This window comes from Cervus canadensis, chromosome 8 (assembly GCF_019320065.1).
Source record: "Cervus canadensis isolate Bull #8, Minnesota chromosome 8, ASM1932006v1, whole genome shotgun sequence".
Classification (NCBI taxonomy): Eukaryota; Metazoa; Chordata; class Mammalia; order Artiodactyla; family Cervidae; genus Cervus; species Cervus canadensis.
This window is the reverse complement of record NC_057393.1, coordinates 27,688,396-27,708,147: the sequence shown is the minus strand read 5'-3', so window position 1 is coordinate 27,708,147 and position 19,752 is coordinate 27,688,396. Positions and strand designations below refer to the sequence as shown.

The following is a 19,752-nucleotide window of genomic DNA, read 5'->3' as shown; positions in this document are numbered from 1 at the left end:
CAGGCACTGGAGAGAGGAGGAGGCCCAGCCAGCAAGTCGAGAGCAGTTTTAATGGAGGTGGAGGCGATACAAAGGGCAGGGCCCACTGGAGGAGGGAAGCAAGGCTGCACTGCCCGGCCTGCGCTTGGGGCCTCAGCTTGGACATCCATCCTCCACCTCTGGCAAGGGAGAGGGTGAGCCCTCAGGGCAGAGGGAGGGAAACCAGCTCAACCCCAACTCCTGGCTTGTGTCTGAGCCAGGCCCCAGGTTGGAGGGGGACTGCTGGTGTCAGGGGTGGGGGTGGTCTCAGCAGAAAGCAGAAACGTCAGGTCTCCCCCACAAAAAAAAAAAGGAGCATCAAGAGTCCAGGGGCCCTGGCCCCTCCCACCCCCATCCCCTGTACGAAAAAGTGCAAAACATTATCACAAAAAGGGGGTCTCGGAGGGGCCCTTAGCCTAAGGCTCCTGAGGCCCATGCCCTAGCCCTGCCCTGCCCCGGACACCGCGTCCGGCGCGGTCAGGCCCTGGACCGAGAGGCCCTCACAGGTGGCCCGAGGCCGGCCCGGGCTTAGGCAGGGCCGTGTCATGCAGGTGCCCGGTGGGCACCGCCCCCCCAACTCCCACCCCCAGGTCAGGGCTTCCACCTCCCACTGCCTGCCCCTGCCCGAGCCTCTGAGTCAGGACACTGAGCCCGGGGCTGGCTGGAGGTGTTGGGCGGCAGGGAGGGACTGGAGTGAGGAGGAGGGAGTCCATCCTCCGTGCCGCCAGCCTGGGCCACTGCTGCCTCCACTGCATCCAGCTCCTCGCTGCCGGCCTTCAGCTTGACCCGAAGCAGCGCTGCATATGTTCCGTAGCGGGATTTCTGAGGCAGAAGGGCAGCGGTGAACCCGCTGATCCCCCTCTGCCCAGCCCACCCCATCTGGAGCAGGGAGCCAAAGAAGGCTAGGAGACGCCAGGTTCTTGCCAACCTCTAAGGCCCCTGAAGCCCCCAAGGACTGACTGACCACTCACACCCCTGGGTGTTCTGGTGCCATTTCTGGACTCTGTAGCCTGCCAGCTGTAGCACCTCATGTCCCTGGAGCCTTTACCAGAGTCAGTGAAATGGAGCCCTTGGCAGAAGTTGGCTCCCTTCATCACCCTAGTGGGGACAGACTACTGTCCTCCCTGTCCCACTCGAGAGGAAACTGAGGCTCATGGCGAGAAAGCTGCCTGCCCAGGGTCACCCAGATAGTCCCACTCTGAGCCATGCCCTTAACCAGATGTCTGAGCCTGTGCATGGGACACAGGCCCTGATGGAGCAAGAGGTGCCTGGGCTGGGAGCTTACCTCAAACTCCAGATACGCCTCCTTCTGCCGCTGCTCTTCAGCCTCCTTGCCGCGGGCCTTCTTGGCCAGTTGCGTGGCCCGATGCTCCCGCAACTCACTTGCCATGGCCTTCAGCTTGGCCTCGTGGGTCCGCACCTGCTCCTCCTAGGGGCCAAGGGAGCACGATTAGGGTTACTCTGGCAGAGACAGTGCCTTTGTGCAAGGTTTCTGAAAAGGTGCCCCTTCCTCTGGATGAACAAAGCACCCTGTGTCTGGGTTAACTGACTGGATTTCAGCCTCCATGGCCCCCTGTCCCCTGTGCGGTGGACAGCCACATCATAGGCAGCAGCCTCAAGTATGGTCAGCCTAGGCCGGCCCCACTCCAGCGCCCCACTTGCCCCGAGGCACCAGGTGGACAGGAGGTACGGGAGGGTACCTGGGAGAGGCGGGTGGCAGCGCTGGGTAACAGAGGGCGGCTGAACTTCTTCTGGGAGCTGACGGCAGCTGGGAAGGGGGGTGCGGAGAACATGGCAGCCACCACATTGATGCGAGTGATCCAGGACTGCATCTGCTCCAGGCTCCTGGGGAAACAGCACGGCCACCTGGGACTGGGGCCAGGGATCCGTCCCGCGATGGCAGTGCCGGCTCAGGGTGTGGCCCGAGAAGGAACGAGGCAGTCCGGGGACAGGGGAGGGGAGTCTGCTGGGGATGGGGGAGGGGTCTGGGATGGGCCAGAGGAGGGCACTCACGGGGCCTGAAAGAGGAAGACCCGCCAGTCAGCAGTGCGCAGGTAGAAGACGTGCGGCCTCTTGCTATAGTCACTGGCCCGTGTGGCCAGCGCGTGGTGGATGCTGATGGCGTTCTTAAGCTCAGCTTCCGACAGGGCTTTCCCAGGCTGGTACTCCTCCTGTGGGGCGCCCATCTTGTCCTGGCCACAGTCCCGGCCAAGCCCAGCCCAACCCCCCGCATCCCCTGAACCACCCCAGCCCCACCCCTTTGGGCTGGCCTCACACCTTCTGCAGATAGAGGATCATGCCCTTGAGGATCCCATGGAAGTTCTTCCAGCCACGCTTGCCCCGAGGTGCTGGTGGGTGGGCAGAGGTGGGGGGTGAGGAAGATGAGTCGGGGGGGCCTGAAACAGGCCCACTCCCATCCCCCTCCCAGGCCTCCCCACCTGGCCACGTACTCTTCCTGCAGTCAGGGTCTGCATGCACCTTTCGCACCAGGGCGCCGTGCTTGTAGACTGCAGCCCCGGGCTCGGGAGTCAGGTCCAGGAAAGGGCTGGAGCCGCTGCCACTGCCCCCGCTGACCCTCTTGATGACCTTGGGGTTGGGGTCGGCCAACTCAGACAGAGAGCGTCTCAGCTCCTCCTCGTCTCTGCAGGTGTGATCACCTCAGAGGGGGCTGGTCGTGGAGCCACAACCCTGCCCCCACATCCAGTCCTGACCTCTGGCACCCAGGAAAGCTCTCCAGTGTCTGTGGAGAAGGGGGTGGGAGGGCTGCCCCTCTTCTCCACAGAAGCAGCCACAGAGGGTGTGGTTCTCCTCAGCCTGAGGCTCCTGGAGCCACATCTCTGGCCTCAGACCCAGTGGCCCAAGGTGCCGCTGTACCTCCCCACTCAGATCAGGGCTCCTCGAGCCAGCATGTCTCTGCCCCCATATTAGAGCTCCCACGGGTAGGGCCATGTCTGTCCCTTCCTCTCTTCACAGGGACCCAGCCCCGTCCTCTCCATTTCTGCACACACACCCCTCACTCCCTTCTGCACTAGGGCAGAAACGTCTGACTCAGCTTCTCAACCACACCCAGCACCAAGCTTTACTCACAGCTTGTTGGCTAAATGGTGGCAAGAGGAGCTTCCTAGTGGTTCCCTTGTACATCCTGGTCTGCAGGCTCTGTCAGATATCATCTAAAGGATCTGATTCTATCTTGTTACTCCCTCCTCAAAAACCTGCAGTAGCTCCCTGCTGCCTCCCACATGAAGCCTACACCACATCCCCACCAGCACTGTCTTTCCTTCCACTCCCCATTCCAGTTAGGCCTACCTCCTCTTGGTCTCCCCACCCCACACTCCTTTCAGCCACCATGCATTTGCCTCCCAAATATCAACTTCCCTCTTTCTCTCCCCAAACAATTCTTCCTCTCCTTCAAGGCTTGCCGCAAGACCAGTCCTCACAGTTTTCCCTGATCCCCACCCTGTACCCAAGTCCTGAGCTTTGCCTCCTCTGATGAGCAGAGGGAGCTCCCAACTAAACTGAGCAGTGACTGGACTCTGAGGAGATACCAGCAAGTATGAGTGACCAGCAAGTATGACTGTTTACATGAGGGCTGTACTCTCAGACTGGGGGATTCAACACTAGACCTCCTCCCTCAGACTAGACTTTTCCAAGACAACTCTTAAGGCTTTCTGTTTCACTGGGGCTGCCAAGAGTAGACAACTCTGGACTCCCTAGGACCCAAGAAGGGGCTCTCCCTCTATTGGTGAGAGACTTCTACTTTCCCACCTGGGTTGCCAAAAGACCTCCCCATTTTGTTTCAGCACCCCTCCTCCCAGGCCAGTTGATACTGGCCACCTACCCAACCCAGCTTGTCAAAACAACCAGCTAGAGACAAGACACAGGCCCCACATCCAGGCGGGATCTCCAAAAAAGGAAGTGAGGCAGCCTCATAGCCTCTCACAGTCTCACCCACCTCCCCTGTCTCACAGCCCCAGGGTTCACTCAGCCCACCTCAGTGCTCTCAACCCCTCCAGGCAGCCCCTTCCTGACATCTCATCCCCCCCACCCCGCCTCCAGACATCCCCAGGACTCACATGGCCCATTGCAACTTTTCATTCTTGATGGAGCTGTACAAGGCCTGGGGAGGAAGGAACAAATCAGGGGGGTGGGGGTCGGTCCTGGGGGAGGTGCACCAATACCAGCGCTCAGAGCCCTCCCTCCCAGTCAGGGGGAGGAGACAGAACTGGGGGTAAGGATGGGCATGGGTGTAATGACCAATGACCCAGGCTGTAGAGCGAAGGGCAGAACCCAGGCCCAGATCTCCCACTTGAGCTGCAGGACAAGTGTCTATGGGAAGAACAAAGGATTACTATGTGTTATTTTTTGGTGGGGCTGAGCTGTGGGGCATGCAGGATCTTAGTTCGTTGACAAAGGATCAAACCCACAGCCACCGTATCATATCAGGAACTTGGAGTCTTAACCACTGGACCGCCAGGGAAGTCCCAGTACCACGTGTTTAACATAGGGCAAGCAATTAACACAGACATCCTGGCACATGGTTGATGTACAATATATAGTAACTGCTATTATTATCTTTGGGCTTCCCGGGTGGCACTAGTGGTAAAGAACCCATCTGCCAATGCAGGAGATAAATGTGGGTTCAACCCATGGGTCAGGAAGCTCCCCTAGAGGAGGGCATGGGAACCCACTCCAGTATTGTTGCCAGGAGAATCCCCTGGACAGAGGAGCCTGGCCTATAGTCCACGGACTTGAAGAGTTGGACACGACTGAAGCAACTTAGCATGCATCTTTACTGTCGTTATTGTTAAGGGTCATCCTATTCAGATCCCGGGTGGGGGAAGCACGGCTCTAGAGGGAATAGAAAGAGCAGCCTAAGAAGCTCTCCTTTCCCCAACCACATGTTTTGGCCTATTTCCACAGAATAAACCCACACAGAGCATATGGAGAAACTGAGGCCCAGGAACAGGACTTTCCCTGTCACCTCCCTCCTTGGCTAACAGAGAACATGCTCTCATGGCTCCCAACCCCAGGGCAAGCTGAGCACTTCCCCCAACCCAGACAGCCCCACCAAGCCAAATGCCAGGGTGCTCCAACCCCCTGCCCATGCCCATACTTCATGTTACTGGGGAATGGACATTAGTCTAAAGGGCAATAGTTTTAGCTTCCAAACCCTGTCCACTACAAACTCCCTGTGAACTCCTGAACTAGTCCCTTCTCTCTGTGGAGTTGGCCTGGGGGGCCTGCAGGGGCCTTAGGGTGGTTGGAGGAGAGGATGAGTTCCAGGAGTGGCACAGGGGACCCCTCTTCTTGGGAGCAGCCTGCGACATGGGCTCACACCAGTGCCTCCCACTGTGGGGGTGCTTCCACCAGCCTGTCTGTGAGTGGGTGTGTCCCCAGCATGTGCGGCTAAGTGTGTGGCGTATGGTGGCGTGTGCTGCTGCCTGCCTGCGAGAAACTGGGTGCAGTGGTGACGTCGGCACCTTCTCCAAGATGGGACACAGCCCCCCCGCCCTGGGCTCCGCTCCCCACGCAACATGGTCTCTGATTCTTTGACTGTCCACCCGCTATGCCCAGCCCCAAGTGCCAAGCATCTCACCTGTGCACACCCTGTCTGGGGTAGGTACACCCCACCACCTCCACCCCACAGCACTACCCAGACAGGTGCACACACAGCCCAAGCACAAGCCCAGCCCACACTCAGCATAGCTCGGAGCCCAAGCCCTCACTCTCCAACTCTCTGACCACTTCAGGACGCTGAAGTGGTCACTGAGATCCGGCCTGCAATCCTGTCTCCAGCCTCCCAGTTCATCCCCTGCCCCCTCTCGGCACTTCCGTTAGTCCACAACCACGTCTTCCTTCCAAAAGTCCTAAACCCCATGGGTGAGGTCCATATCGTGCTCTCACCTAGAAGGACCCTTTGGTCTGAGATCCCCAACTTGATCTCAGGGCCTCTGCCCTGCCCTCTCCATCCATGCCCACCCCTGGCTACCCATGGGCTCTGTCCCTGTCGGGCTCCCCCCTCGGCCCCAGCGAGGCCCCCCTCGGCTCGTGCCGCCTTCGGCGCCTCCCTCAAGCCGCCCCCTCAGTGGCGCGCCGCCCTCAGCAACCCCCTCGGTCGCCCCCCAGCCTGGCGTGAGCTGCGGCCCCACAGCCCTCACCGCCTTTTTCTTCTTGCGGCTCTGCAGGCGGCTGACCACCAGGTCGGTGTAGAGCACGGGCTTGAGACTGCGCGAGCGCTGCGGCCAGCCGTAGCACAGGGTCTCCGCGCCGCGGTGGGTGCGCCCGTAGCGCACGGAGCACAGCGAGCGCGAGCGCAGCCGCCCGGCGCTGCTGTGGATGCTGTTGACACCGATCATGCTGGCCTGGCCGGCGCGCCGCGGCCCCCGGCCATGCCCCCGTCCGTCCTCGGCCCCGGACAGCCCGGACGGCCCGCGGACGGCTCCCCCGACAGCCGGCGCGAGCGGCCCGGCCCGGCCCGAGCCCGGCCCGGCTCGGCTCCCACCGACGCACAGAGCGCGCGGCGGCGGCGGCGGCGGCGCGGTCGGCTCTGCAGCTTGGCGAGAGCGGGAGGGGGGCGCCGACGGGGAGGGGAGGGCAAGGGCTGGGGGCGGGGACGGCGCAACCTGGAGGCGTCCGACCGAGAGGAGGGCCCGCGGCGCGCCGTCACCGTCACCGGGGAGGCGCCTGGGAGAGCCAGTGGGCGGGTGGCCTGCTCCAGAGGCGCTGGGAGGTTGGGGCTGTGAAGGAGGGCTGCTCCTGTAGGGTCTGGAGCGCCCCCCGGGCTCGGCAGGGTGGGGTGGTGAGGAGACAGGTCGGAACGCCTCCTGGTGGCCCTTTTTTATGGAGCCAGGAGGGGCCAAGAAGCTGTAATCACCCACCTCGCCAAGCCGCAGATACTTCAAATGCCTGTGTATATACCCCAGATCACGCTCAAACACCCCACCTTACATACATCCCAACTAGCCAGATGCACTAGTTCACACTCACCTCAACTCACAGACAGTAGAAATTCAGAGGTACACCTCAAATTTTACAGTCTTTAACTCACATACACCCCCCCTACTCATGGACACATGTCATAAACCGGATAGCCAATTCGCAGATATACATCCCAACACACACAAACACACAATCTACACCCCCAACTCAGATACACTTTACATCATAAAACCTAAGGACAAAAACACTCCAAGTCAGACAAACCCCTTTGGTTCACCGACACCCTAAATCACACGTATACAAGTATACAACTAAACTCAGTATATATCCCAACCATTAACCACCCACAACTCACAAAGGACAGCCCCACTCAGATGCATCCCCAAACTCAGAAGCTCAACACACCCCAAGTTCACAGACACGCCTGTAACTGTCACATGTAGGTGGTGCCCGGGGACCCCCTTGACAACTCTGGGAGTGCAGGCCTCCTCGGATAAAGCACCACCGGATCTGGGAGAGGAGTGAAGCCAGGAACCAGGACACCCACCACCTCCTCCCATTCTACCAGCTCCAGTGTAGCTAACCCTCAGGTTCTAGCGCCCGGGCGCAGGGCCTGCCCATTAAGGACCCAGGAGCTCGGTATGTAGTCCCAGTTTCGTGCTGACTTCGAGATCTTCTAAAGCCTTTGTCCCTCTCACGCCCCTCTACCTCCGGCTCCCTCCGGTGCAGCGGTACCAGGGAGGCCTCTGTGGCCGTACACCCTGGCGCGGGGCCCATACACCACAACTCAGTGAACGCTGTAGGAAGGGCACTAATGAAGGCAAAATACAGAGGCCAGGGCCCGCTGATCACGTGTTCTCCAGACCAGCTCCGCCCTCCCCCACGGCCAGCGGGGATGATGAGAGCGCAGGCTCCGGGAGAGCCAGTCCCTTGGGGGCTGGGGGAGGGGGCGGTCCCCAGGCTGAGTCACTAGAGCCCAGGCTTCCACAGCAGGAGCTGGGTGCTCACAGGCCCCTCGCCTCACCCGCCTTGGAGGCCTGCTGTCAGGTCCCCTGTCCCTCCCCTCCGGCCACCTCTGCCCTGCCCCAACTCCCCACCTTGAGCAGCTCTCTGGGGAAGTCGCCGCCTTCGTTGAGGCCTTCCAGGTTACCAATGAAGTCTCCGCAGGTCATGCGCTTCCCGATGTTCTAATGGAGGGCACAGAGGCCTGTCAACTTTGGGGGGGTCAGGGATGGGCGGTCCTTCGCCTCCCAGGCCTTGAAGTCTCCGGACGGACGGGGTTTTCCCGTCTCCGTCCCCCCAACCCCCCACTCACGTGGCCGTGGAGATCCGTATTGAGTAGCATGAGGGCGCAGGTCAGCGTGTGCGCACCGTCTAGGGGAGAGTTAACATTTAGCCTCGGCTGCCTCCCAAGGGGTCTTCCCACAGCTCCCTTCCTCTTTCTTCCAGTTCATGCCCTGCCCCCTCTCGGACCCTCTTTCGCCCACAGCCACACTTTCGTAAGTCCTGGACCCCACTGGCAAACCCCTCTGGAGCAAAGACCTCTCTCCTCCAGCAAATCCCTCAGACAGGACCTCTCCCTCTTCTTAGGACACCCTACCTAACTCCCTAAGGTTCTGGGGACAGCCCACTGCTCACCCCCAACACCAAGGTTCCTCTGTGTCTATGCATTAAACACAAGCAGCTGGGCCCCACACAGTTATGCAGGCCAAACAGAATCCCTACTCAGGTCAAGCACTGTCTTGTACATATATGTGAACAACAGCATGCAAACACATCTGCCACGTGCCTCTTCACAGCACACACTAGCCTGTAGCGCTGTACCTGCCCACATGCACAGTTCCACATCTGTGCAGTCATGCCAGTATTGTCTGCATACATGCGTGCTTGCATGCCTGCAAGCTTGTGCACTCATGTACTTCACACACACTCATGCCACTTTGCACAGATGCAGTGCCTATCTGCCTCCATGACCAGACAGGAAAACCCTGACCCCGGCCTCCTCACCCTCTGAGGACAGGGCTCCAGGATTACACTGGAAGTATCTCTGGGAGAAGTGGGCCAGCACACGCTCCCGTTCCTGGGTCTCACCCATTAAGGCCAGCTCCTTGAGAAACACCCTGGGGAGAGGGGAAGAGGGAGCATGTCACATCTACTCAAGGTCCCCTTACCAGGCAACTCAGGCTCTCCTGGCCATGCCCAGTCAGCTTGGGAAGAGTGACTTCAGGGCGTTTAGGGGAAGCACAGGGCTCAGGGCAGGCATAACTGATGCCCTGCACACTAGGCCTAGAGAGTAGGGCCTGCTCTCAAAGGGCTGCACACCCACCTGAGAGCTTGGTCCAGAGTCATACCCGTGAAGACAAAAAACTTCAGGTACTCGCCAGCCACAAGTTTGCTGAAGTCATTGCTGTGGGCAGGGCAGAGAGACAGGTGGAGTCTCAAGGGCAAGAGTGAAGGGGCCAGGTGGGGGTAACCTAAAGACCTGGGGGTATCAGATATAGGGGATATGGAGGTGCTGCCCACAGAATGCATTCCCTCTCCCCCCATCCTCAATCCCAGCCCAGTGTCTTTACTTCTTGCCCAGATGCCGGGCCACATCCGCCTTCCTGAAGCCATCTAGTCGGTACAGCCTCTTAGCAAGGCGCTGAGCAGCCTCCAGGTCTGCTTTCTGCCCATTGGACAAGGTGTCAGTGCTTCCCAGGGCCAGCCGCTCTGTGCTGTCCAGCTCTGAGTCCGAATCAGACACCAGCTGGTTCAGGGGTGGTTCGCTGCCAGGGTAGAACACCAGCTCAGAGATGGGACAAGCCCTCAGGGGCCATCCAGATGCTTCCTCTGCCTCCAGACCCAGTAGACAGAGATGGAAAGATTGGGACGTGGGGAAGGCATTTTTCTTTTCTCCAGAGGAGATTCTTTCCATCAGCCTAGTCCATCATTACCACCTCTCTGTGGAAGTCCTGCCTTAAATCTAACACACATCCATCTTGCTGCTGTGGGAGTTCGGGCTGCTTTCCCCCAAACTCCCTAAGTTTGCTATTAGACATAGATTCCCCATCCCCACACTGGCCCTACTCAGGACAGAGTCCTCTCTCTCTGAGAATATGGGCAGAGATAGGATAGATGGACTACTAGGGAGGAACAGTGGAGGGTCAAAGATGTGAGGCAGCAGGGACACTCTCCTGCTCCTACGTCTTTCCTCTTCCCGCCTTTTAGCAAGAGGAGTCTCCTCCGTGGTCCTTCTCTTCCACCCACAAAGAAGTAAGCTCTGGGGTAGAGGGGATAGGGGGTCAGAGCACACCCCCTCAGCCACTGTCTCCTCCTCCCTTCCCTTCCCACCCCAGCTGCTCTACTGACAAAGCCACCTGTCACCCCAGAGACAGAGGCCGGAAACTCCTGGTTGCTAGGCAACCCTGTCTCCCTGGCCACCCCCTCCTGTTGCCATGGCTTCAGTGACTGAGAGGGTAGCTGGCAGAGGGGAAAGCAGAAAGGTTAGCCTGGTGAAAGGACTTCCTGGGGAAGGGTGAGAGACTCCAGATCGGAGAGGGTGGGCGACATGGGAGAGAGGCAACAGGAGAGGCTGGTGGCTGATTCTTTGGGAGGAACCTCCAGGCTGGGGGGTGGGGTAAGGGCAGAAGAATTCTAAGCAGGTTAGAGGCTCTATGTAAGGAGGGAAGCGGCCTTCTAGAGAAAAAGGGTGGTGTTCTCTAGGGATCCTTCCATCCTGAACCATGGTTTTACAAGTCGCCGGGTCTGAGACCAAGGTGGCAGGCTGTAAGAGACTCCCACTCACAGCCACTGAAAGTAGTCCTCCAAATGGCAAAACACATCTGTATCCCCTAACCACCCCAGTCAGGAGTCAGGAATATAAACCACATTTTCACATTCAGGATCCATCTCTTGGAGCAACTGTTCCTGGGACCTTAGGGCCTGAGGTCTGAGGAACCAAAGAATCACTCACCTGCCCAGGGGTGCTGCCCCTAGTCCAAAGCTGTCTTCTGAGTGGCAGGGACTAGGGGGATCCCTCCCTGGGGCCTGCTTGGCTCCAGCCTCTGCCTCCTCTTCCTCCCCTCTCTGTGTCCAAGGCCCATCAGCAGCAGAGCTGGTACCAGAATCCGGTTCAAGAGGAGCAAGTGGGGCAGGAGCAGGTGGATCAGGCCTGGGGGCAGGGGGTTGGGGAGGCAGCTCGAAGGTGAAAAAGGGGCTCTGGGTCGGGCCAGGTGAGGCCAGGGCCTCCAGTGAGGCGAGGCTGGTGTAGGAGGTGCCCTTGGCCCGGTGTGACTCCAAGATGGCTTCAAACACACAACTGAAAGAGTCAGGCCCATCAGCTGAGGGGCTGGTCCCAGGTAGAAAGGGCAGAGGTGACTTGAGAGGCCCGGAGTGAGGCATTCGGGTACCTGGCCTGCAGGGGCAGGGAGAATCTCTGATCAGGGGCCTAGAGGACAGCTCTCAGGTAGCATTTCACTGCACTTTCACACCAACTCTGTGAAGGGGATTATCTCTTTTCACAGGCTCCCAGCCCCTCCCAAAAGTTACCTAGCTCAGGGCTCCCCACCACAGGTTCACCAAGCTATACAGTGCCCCCAGAACACCCCAGCCCTACCCATCCCCAGTACCCAATCCCTTTCCTCTCTCACTCCCTGCTAATCTCCCTTTCTCCTCCTTCTCCCTGATCCTCTCCCCTCCTGCCATTCCATTTCTATTTCTGGCAACATCTTAGGAGAAGAAGATGAGGCTCCAAGCTGCAATGGGGTGTGAGACAGAGAGGAAAGCCCCCACACTCCACATTCTCCTGCCAGGATCCAGGATCTAAACTGATGCTCCCAAGCCCCCAGGCTTGATTCTGGCCTCTCACCCTGCCCCTCTGTCCTTCCTTAGAACCCCTTTCTTCCTCTATCCTTGTGTTCCTACCCTCCTAGGTTCTTGATGATGGCCCCCCACAACCCCAACCCCGGTACTCTGCCGGGCCGCAGGCTTCGGTCCAGAATCCCGTGCTCCACCGCCCTGTCGGCACTCCAGCTTTGGTCCTGACACTCCCAGCCCCACCCTGGTCTCTATCCCAGTCCCTTGGAGCCCAACCCTGGCTCTGGGTCAGTGGGAAGGAACAAGTCACTTTCCTCTCCCGCTCCCCTACTCACTCACCGGGCCCCTTCTGAGGCCTCAAACACTTCGTCGTCCACATCCTCTTCCCCACCTGCCTCATCCTCGTCCTCATTGCCACTGCCCAGGCTGGGATGAGGGCCAAGGCATGGGCCAGGACGTGGGGCAGGTGGGCGGGCAGTGCCAGGCAGGCCCTCAGAGCTGGGCTGACTCTCGATGGCCGAGTCAGCCTCTTCCCGCTCAGTCAGCACCTCATCGATGTCGGTCTCGCGGTAGCACCTCAGGGGCACTGTGTCCAGGTCCGTCTCGGAGTACTTGGCCGCTCGCCCCACAGCCACCCCAGAGCCCTGCCCTGAGCCCACCCCAGGTGGAGATGGGGGGGCCTGCTCTGGGGGCTTAGCACCTGCAGTGTGCATAGGCATCCAGGTCAGCAGGTTACTCAGGTCAGCTCCCTGTCCTGATTCTGTTCTTGGAAGGAGATCTCCCCCACTGCCTCATATCGGCCCGAACTTCTTCTGCTGTCTAGCCACCATTCCTCCTGCTACAAACTCAGCTTGTTCCTGGTGAAGCTCCTTTCAAATCAAGTTCTTGTCAAACAGTTTTGAGGGGCCTGAGGGAGACCAGCCTCTTTGCTCCTCCAAGGAATGGCCCTTGATATCTTGCCATTCCCCTCCCTCCACCATCCAGCTGCCTCCAGGTGCCCAAACCAGCTGCCATCCCCAACTGCTATCATAACACGAATGGAAAGACTGAGGCTTAGAGAGGCATTAGCCAACTCAGAAGCCCAGGAAAGGACTGGGGGAGTTTAAAGGAAGGCTCCCTAGCATACCATGGCTCCTGTGGAAAAGGCCCTGTCCTGTTCCCCTGGCCTCAGTCCCAGGCCTTACCTGAGCTGGGGGGGTCCAAAGAGCCATAGAAGAATTCCCATTTGGCTCGAGCGATTCTCTGGGCATGAGAGGAGACTTCTCGGGGTGAGGACCAGATGTCCCCCTAAGCCAAGGAGGGAGTCACAGACACAGGCACCCAGAGAGAAAACCAGACATACAAACACACAAGAACATGGGACAAAAGCATAGAAAGAAAAACATACAGGGACAGAGGTACAGAGACATAAGGACAAACACAGAGAGCAAGAAAGAGGCAGATTTAGCCCAGATTGAAGAACTCAGAGTGATAGGCCTAAGACCACCATGGAGACAAGACGAGCCTTGGCCTTTGCTGGGTCTGTGGGGTTGCAGGGAGCCCAAGAGAGATCACATACCTGGTTCGGGAGTCCAGTGTCAGCAGGTCCTCGGAATAATGTGGCCAGATGCTCAGAGGGTCCCCCCAGCCCATTGGGGAGAGAGGAGTAAAGACCATCTGCTCCAACCTGGGGTTGAGTTGGTGGCCCCTGTAAAAGGCCCTGGCTGCCAGGCCGAGCTGAGCCTCCTCCAGCTGGAAGTGGGTCTGATGTGGATGCTTCTAGCCTCAACTTTTGATGGGAGCCAGGCCCGAGGGCTGGGGTGGGCCTGGGAGGAGAGACCCCACCCAGGTCCCAGCTCCGACTCAAGCCTCCAGGAGCAGGCAGCCCATTCAGTGGCCTCACGCTGGCCTTCTCCACAAAGCGGAATATGACCACAGAGCTCCGGGCCCCTGGTGGGGGCTGCCCAGTGGGTGAAGAGGGTGCCCAGGGTGAGGGAGCAATGCGGGGTGAAGGGGGGCCACGCAGAGGTGTACAGGGCGCTGTCACACGTCCAAGCTCCCGGCTTCGGGGACCTGGACCTGCCACTCGCCGGAGTAAGGAGCCTGTGCTGCCATACATGCTGGCTGGGGGGCTCTGGGGCACTGGGCCTTCGGGGAGCCAGCGCCGTGGGCATCGTGGTGGGGAGATGGCACAGTCGCCTTCCGAGCAGAAGCGCATGGCACCCTGGGCCATGCTGGGGCCGGGGGGTCAGGCTGGGGGGGCAGGGATGGCCAGGCCAGGTGGGGAGTGAGCGGGCAGCATGCTCTTCAGACAGGCCTGCAAGAGAGGAAGGGGAGCAGGGGGTGAACTGCTGGGGAGTCAGGAGGATGGGAGGGCAGAGACAGGGAGGGAAAGCAGATGGGGCCACTGGGCACCAGGGGTCTAGCCCACCCTGGGAATGTGGCAGCACTGATCCCACCCCTGGGGGTGGCGATCAGTCCTCCTGCTGGGCTATTTCCATGGAGGCCTGAGGAGAAAAGAATTATGCCCCAGTGGGCCCCTGGCTCCTGTCCTTTCTGCCTGGGGGCCCTAAGCATCACCCTGGGAGAACCAAGGAAGCTATTTCAGAAGCTGAGTGAACCCAGAGTCACTGTGGCATTTTGGAACTACTTCTGGTGGGGGAGGGGGAAGACTGCTACCCCACCCTCAGGATCATAAGTATCAGCCAGCCATCATCATCATACGGCCAGGGGCTTCCCACAGTCTCTCTGTGGGAGCCCCTCATTCAAGGGGAGGGGACTCAGGCCTCCTGGAAGGAGAGGGAGGAAGAATGGGGTGGTATATAGGGACATGACAGGCTGAGAGGCACAGGTGACACTCTAACACATACACGCTGAATGGGAAAAGGACATTCTTGTTCTCCATACAGGTACACACACTCATGCACACACACACGTAAGGACAAATAATGTCAGTACACAGCTAACACACTCATAGGCAACACCCTCCAGCACACACAGACACAGGCACACACACACATTGCTCAAAGACACACCCTCATACACTCTCACAGTCATAACAAATATGTGTGTAATGGAAAGGCACATGCTTGTTTTACACACACACACGGCAATCAAACAGAAACACACAAAGAGATACCCAAATATACACACAAGGCCCTCATTCCCCAAGACACACAGAGACACAGGTATACCAGACACTCACAGAGACCTACTGGTCACAATCAGACACAAATACAGATGCCTATTCACACACATACTTAAACAGGGACATACACCCTCTCCCCTAACCCCCACCAGTCACTGGTCTCTGAGGGGAAGCCGTGGGGCTGAGCTACACCAAACCCTTCTCCCCATCTCTCTCTCCACCCCCAGGGGTAGGACAGATCTTGTCCAGCCCAGGAACGACCATAAAGGGGTAAAGGGGCCCCTGGTGGCAATGCAGGGTAGAGGCAAGGGTCCGGGGCAACAACCTTGCCAGGCAGGTTTCTGAAGCTCAGTCGGGGCCCCTTGTGCCCTCAGTGCAGCCCCGGACTCAGCCGCGTCAGTACTCACCGCTGCTCGCCTGGAGCTGGGGCCGAGGAGAGGCAGGGGAGAGGCTGGGCCCAGCTCAGCTGTGAAGGCAGCGCGGCTCCCGCTTGCTCCCGCTTGCTCCAGGCCCGCCCGCCTCTCAGTCCCTCCTTCTCCCCCCTACGCGCGGCTCAGAGCTAATCCCCCCACCCACCCACCCCCCGCCCTCTCCCGGGGCCCTGAGCCCCAGAGGCTGCCCCCCACTTCTCGATACTAGGTCCCCGCTGGGCTCTCCCGCCAACCTGAGACCCGCCCCTGACGAGGGGGAGGACGTATGGAACCTCTGGTCTGTTCTTCAGACCCTCACATGCCCCACCCCAATCGTGTCCACGTCCCTCTCGTCCACCACCCCCTGAGCCTCACGCGGGACCCAGCTGCACACGCGTGTCCCGCTCCAGACCCCACGCGTGTCCCTAGGAGGTTGCCACATGACCTGTTATATGCCACACGCGCTCCCGCCCCCACGAGCACGCGGCCGCGCCAGCACACGGTACGGGTGTAGACTGGACCTGCCCCCTAAATCCAAGAGACCATCAATTTGTGGAAGAAATATCCAGAGAACCCGGCCTCAAACCCTCCGGGGGTTCTGAGACTAGGACTCAGGAGACAGAGCCCTGACCACTCGCCCAGGATGCAGCAGGAGGGATGTTAGTCAGACTTCAAAAAGAACTTCCTTGCTGCCTGAGTTAGGCATCTTGCCGTCTGGGAGTAAGAGGATAGACGGAATAACGCATGGACTAGAGGAAGTGGGAGACAGGCAACCCGTGTGCCCTTGGCCAAGGTAGAAGCGGGCCCAGCTATTTTAAGAAAGCGCCGCTAGAGTTACTATGGCAACTGCTCTCCTTGGGAACTCCAAGGCAGGCAAGGTGTGACCGCGGAAGGAAGAAGGGGTCTGTTCGAGCGGTCAGGGGGCGCGAGAACGTGCGAGGCGGGGGTGCGCGGGGCTCACCGCGGGGAGGGGCGGCGCGGGCTCGGCGTGGTGCTGAAGGGGACAGCGCCAGATTTGTCGCACTGCGCAGGCGCAAAAGCGTGAACAAAGCTGGAAGGGGGAGGAGGCGCGCGGCCCGAGGTGGTGCGCGCCCACTTGACTCTATCTTAGCAGAGATCTATCCTCCCAGCTACCGTTCCCCCAGCAGGCGGAGGAAAAGGGAGCAAGTCCCCCACCCAAACTGATCTTCTTTGGTCCTTCCCCGCTGCTGTTTACTCTCTTCTCTGCAGCATGGGAGTGGGGGTGGGGGAGGTTGGAGGAGTGTGAAAGGAATTCGGGGAAAAACAGGATGCCTGAGTTCTCTATGCCGATTCGCTTGACCCCGGACAAGGTGCTTCCTCTCCAGGGCCTCGGTTTCATCTTTAAAGTGGATTGACGGAACAGACCTGTCCACCTTGCAGAGGTGCCTGAAACCCTGGTAATGGATGGGAAGCAGTTTTCGTTATGAAGAGGCAGGTGAAACGGTTGCACGAAGGGAGAATGCAACCTTGCTAGGGCGGGGGTGGGGGAGCTCCTAGGGACAGCAGTAGCCCTCTGCGTCCTTCACACCCTCCTTGACAATGGATGATGGGGAAAGCACTGCTCCAGATGTTCCCTGGAGCGGACTCTGAACTAGAATCTGGGGACGCGGTGAGAGGACGACCCAGTGTCTGAACTCAGAGGTCTGAGGGCCGCTGCCCTAGGGCGGGCCCAATGCTACACCCCACAACTAACTCCCCAGACCAACGCCAGGCCAACCGAGAAGCAATCTTCTTGGTGGGCTGACCTAAACATTTACTCTTCTTAGGATTCCAGACCTCCTGGGTAAAAGAAGGGGACCCAGCTGGAGATATAATTCTTCTCGCCCCCAACATTTCTCCCCAAAGGGTGTAAACCCGTTCCAAATCTGGGAGTGGAAGGGGTTGAATAGCTCTGTACCTCACAATCAACCAGGGATGGGAGGTTTGGGCAAATTTGCTTCACTAAGGAAGATAAATTCTAACTTTGCCCCTTCAATTCATTCACCAGTTCTAGGGCATCCACTCCGTGTCAGACAAGGAGAGCCTGGACAGTTTCTCCCCATTTTTCAAACTCGCTAAACGCGACCAGAGGGCAGAGAAAGCAGGCCCAGAACCTTAGAGCCTTGGCCCCGCCCCTTATACGTTTGGCTTTGCCTGCTCCTCCCATCACTTCACTTAGACGCGGCCACTGGCCCAAAACGAAAAAAGTCAGTCTCTGCTGCACCATCGCGTTCTTCAGCCTCGAGTCGCAAGCCCTATAGCGGAGAAGGCGAGGTCTCAGTTTACACCACCGGTCTGTTCCGCCTTCGGTTTCGGGATCCATCCGGAACGCTTTCAGATAGGATCCTCAGTGAGCCGGCACTCGATTGAATCGGCCTGTCTCTATAGCTTAAGAAGGAGGGTTTGCTGCGCCTGCTCCAAGGCCATTGCGAGAAGACCTTACTGCGCACGCGCAGTAGGCAGCCGATGGAGCCACCGATGGACCCGTCCGGAGGGGAGCAAGAGCCCGGAGCCGTCAGGTACCGAGCACCGGAGGGGCCGAGAGAGGAAAGAAGGGCCTGGGGGAGGGGAGCTGAGCAAGGGCCGGGTCTGGGGGCCGCTTTTAGGAGCCTAGGCTCAGAAGCATAACGGAGGCGGACTCTCAGGTAACAGTGACCCGGGGACGCCGCCGTCAACGCCCTTTTACCCACAGGCTCCTGGATTTGCCCTGGGAAGACGTGCTGCTCCCACACGTCCTGAGCCGGGTGCCGCTGCGCCAGCTGCTCTGGCTGCAGCGCGTCAGTCGGGCTTTCCGGGCGCTAGTGCAGCTGCACCTCGCCCGGCTGCGCCGCTTCGACGCCGCTCAGGTGAGCCTGGGGCTGGAGCCCCGCCCCCTTCTGGATACTGCCCCCCCCCCCGCCCCGCCTCCAGCCCCCAGCCCCGCTGTCTACCCTTCCGGATCTCCCGTGGGCCTCTAGGAATGCCTGGGAAGCGATCCACCCAGCGGGAAGTACTCTCAAAGGGCCAGTACCAGGGATCAACTTGAGGGCGCGTAGGGTCTCTCCTGGGAGGGCAGGTGCCAAGCCCCGAGGGCAACCTGCCGCCAGGAAAGAACTCTGGGGCGAGTAGGCAGCGTCCTCCCCCGGGAACAGCTGAGAGTCGAGGTGCCTCCCCGCCCATAGGTGGGTCCGCAGATTCCGCGGGCCGCATTGGCCTGGCTGCTGCGGGACGCCGAGGGGCTGCAGGAGCTGGCGCTGGCGCCGTGTCACGAATGGCTGTCGGACGAAGATCTGGTGCCGGTGTTGGCGCGGAATCCGCAGCTGCGGAGTGTGGCGCTGGCTGGCTGCGGGCAACTGAGCCGCCGCGCGCTGGGGGCGCTGGCCGAGGGCTGCCCCCGCCTGCAGCGCCTTTCGCTCGCGCACTGTGACTGGGTAGATGGGCTGGCGCTGCGCGGCCTCGCTGACCGCTGTCCGGCCCTGGAGGAGCTGGACCTCACCGCCTGCCGACAGCTCAAGGATGAGGCCATCGTATACCTGGCACAGAGGCGCGGCGCAGGCCTTCGCAGCCTTTCACTAGCGGTCAACGCCAACATAGGGGATACCGCCGTCCAGGAGTTGGCTCGGAACTGCCCGGAACTCCAGCACCTCGACCTAACAGGGTGCCTCCGCGTCGGAAGCGACGGTATCAGGTGCCTGGGCCTGGGGTCGGTGGGATGGGAGAAGAGCGATCGCTTAAGTCTCGGGGGGTAGGGGCGGGCTGTAGTTGGCAGAACTGAATCTTCTGGATCTTTCTCCCAGCACGGAACCGCATTCTGAACAGGACGTGCCTCCAGGAATACCTAGGCCAGAGAGCCAGTAATTGAAAAACTTTTCTGAATTCGTATTTATACCTTGGGAGATTTCAGATACAAAGTCAGATTTCTGGCTATTCTTCAGCAAGGGGAAAACCTTGCAATCCTGGGGCATGAAGTCTCTGGTTCACTGGAGGCATTGAGCTTATGACCTCAAATTAGGCCCCTTCCCTCCTGTAAGGAGGGAAGTATGCCACAACTGGAGGGAGACTGGGCTCTGCTGGCTCCCCCACCGTGTGTGTAGTGGCTTCACGCCCTTTGCCTCCCCCTGCTCCTCCCCCAGGACTTTGGCAGAGTACTGCCCGGCGCTGCGCTCACTGCGGGTGCGGCACTGCCACCACGTGGCCGAGCCCAGCCTAAGCCGCCTGCGGAAGCGCGGTGTGGACATCGACGTGGAGCCGCCGCTGCATCAGGCCCTGGTACTGCTGCAGGACATGGTGGGCTTTGCACCCTTTGTCAACCTGCAGGTCTGACCCGCCTGCCGATGGGCACAGCTGGACTGTGTGGCGAGGGCCTCACTGCGAACTGTAAGGAAATTGAACTGTGGGGGCCTCCGGTGAGAGGCCAATGCCCTGCCCCACCCTAGAGCTTCAAATAAAGAGCTTTTTACCCCCTCTTGCCTGGCGCCGCTG

At 59.7% G+C, this 19,752-nt stretch overlaps 2 protein-coding genes across 3 annotated transcripts; one reads left to right on the top strand and one right to left on the bottom strand.

Annotated features, from left to right (window-relative positions):
* Positions 1 to 31: 31 nt before the first annotated feature.
* Positions 32 to 16,701, bottom strand: PSD (pleckstrin and Sec7 domain containing). 2 transcript variants are annotated; one of them, XM_043475583.1, is made up of 18 exons: positions 15,289 to 16,701; positions 14,193 to 14,240; positions 13,313 to 14,050; positions 12,939 to 13,041; positions 12,094 to 12,454; positions 10,913 to 11,353; positions 9,531 to 9,725; positions 9,284 to 9,364; positions 8,965 to 9,077; positions 8,273 to 8,331; positions 8,055 to 8,144; positions 4,092 to 4,135; positions 2,469 to 2,659; positions 2,296 to 2,366; positions 2,032 to 2,189; positions 1,719 to 1,863; positions 1,304 to 1,447; positions 32 to 840 (listed from the first exon to the last, which is right to left on the bottom strand). In XM_043475583.1, the coding sequence occupies exons 3-18, from the start codon at positions 13,964 to 13,966 to the stop codon at positions 610 to 612; spliced, it is 3,081 nt and encodes a 1,026-aa protein (XP_043331518.1). In that variant the 5' UTR covers positions 13,967 to 14,050; positions 14,193 to 14,240; positions 15,289 to 16,701; the 3' UTR covers positions 32 to 609. The 2 variants fall into 2 exon arrangements, with proteins under 2 accessions (XP_043331518.1, XP_043331517.1); XM_043475582.1 differs by lacking the exon at positions 14,193 to 14,240 and having other exon boundaries at positions 15,289 to 16,700.
* Positions 16,702 to 17,465: 764 nt separating this feature from the next.
* FBXL15 (F-box and leucine rich repeat protein 15) lies at positions 17,466 to 19,738 on the top strand. The gene is made up of 4 exons (XM_043475584.1): positions 17,466 to 17,810; positions 17,984 to 18,137; positions 18,453 to 18,958; positions 19,404 to 19,738. Exons 1-4 carry the CDS (start codon positions 17,758 to 17,760, stop codon positions 19,591 to 19,593), a joined length of 903 nt encoding a protein of 300 aa, XP_043331519.1. The 5' UTR covers positions 17,466 to 17,757; the 3' UTR covers positions 19,594 to 19,738.
* Positions 19,739 to 19,752: the final 14 nt, after the last annotated feature.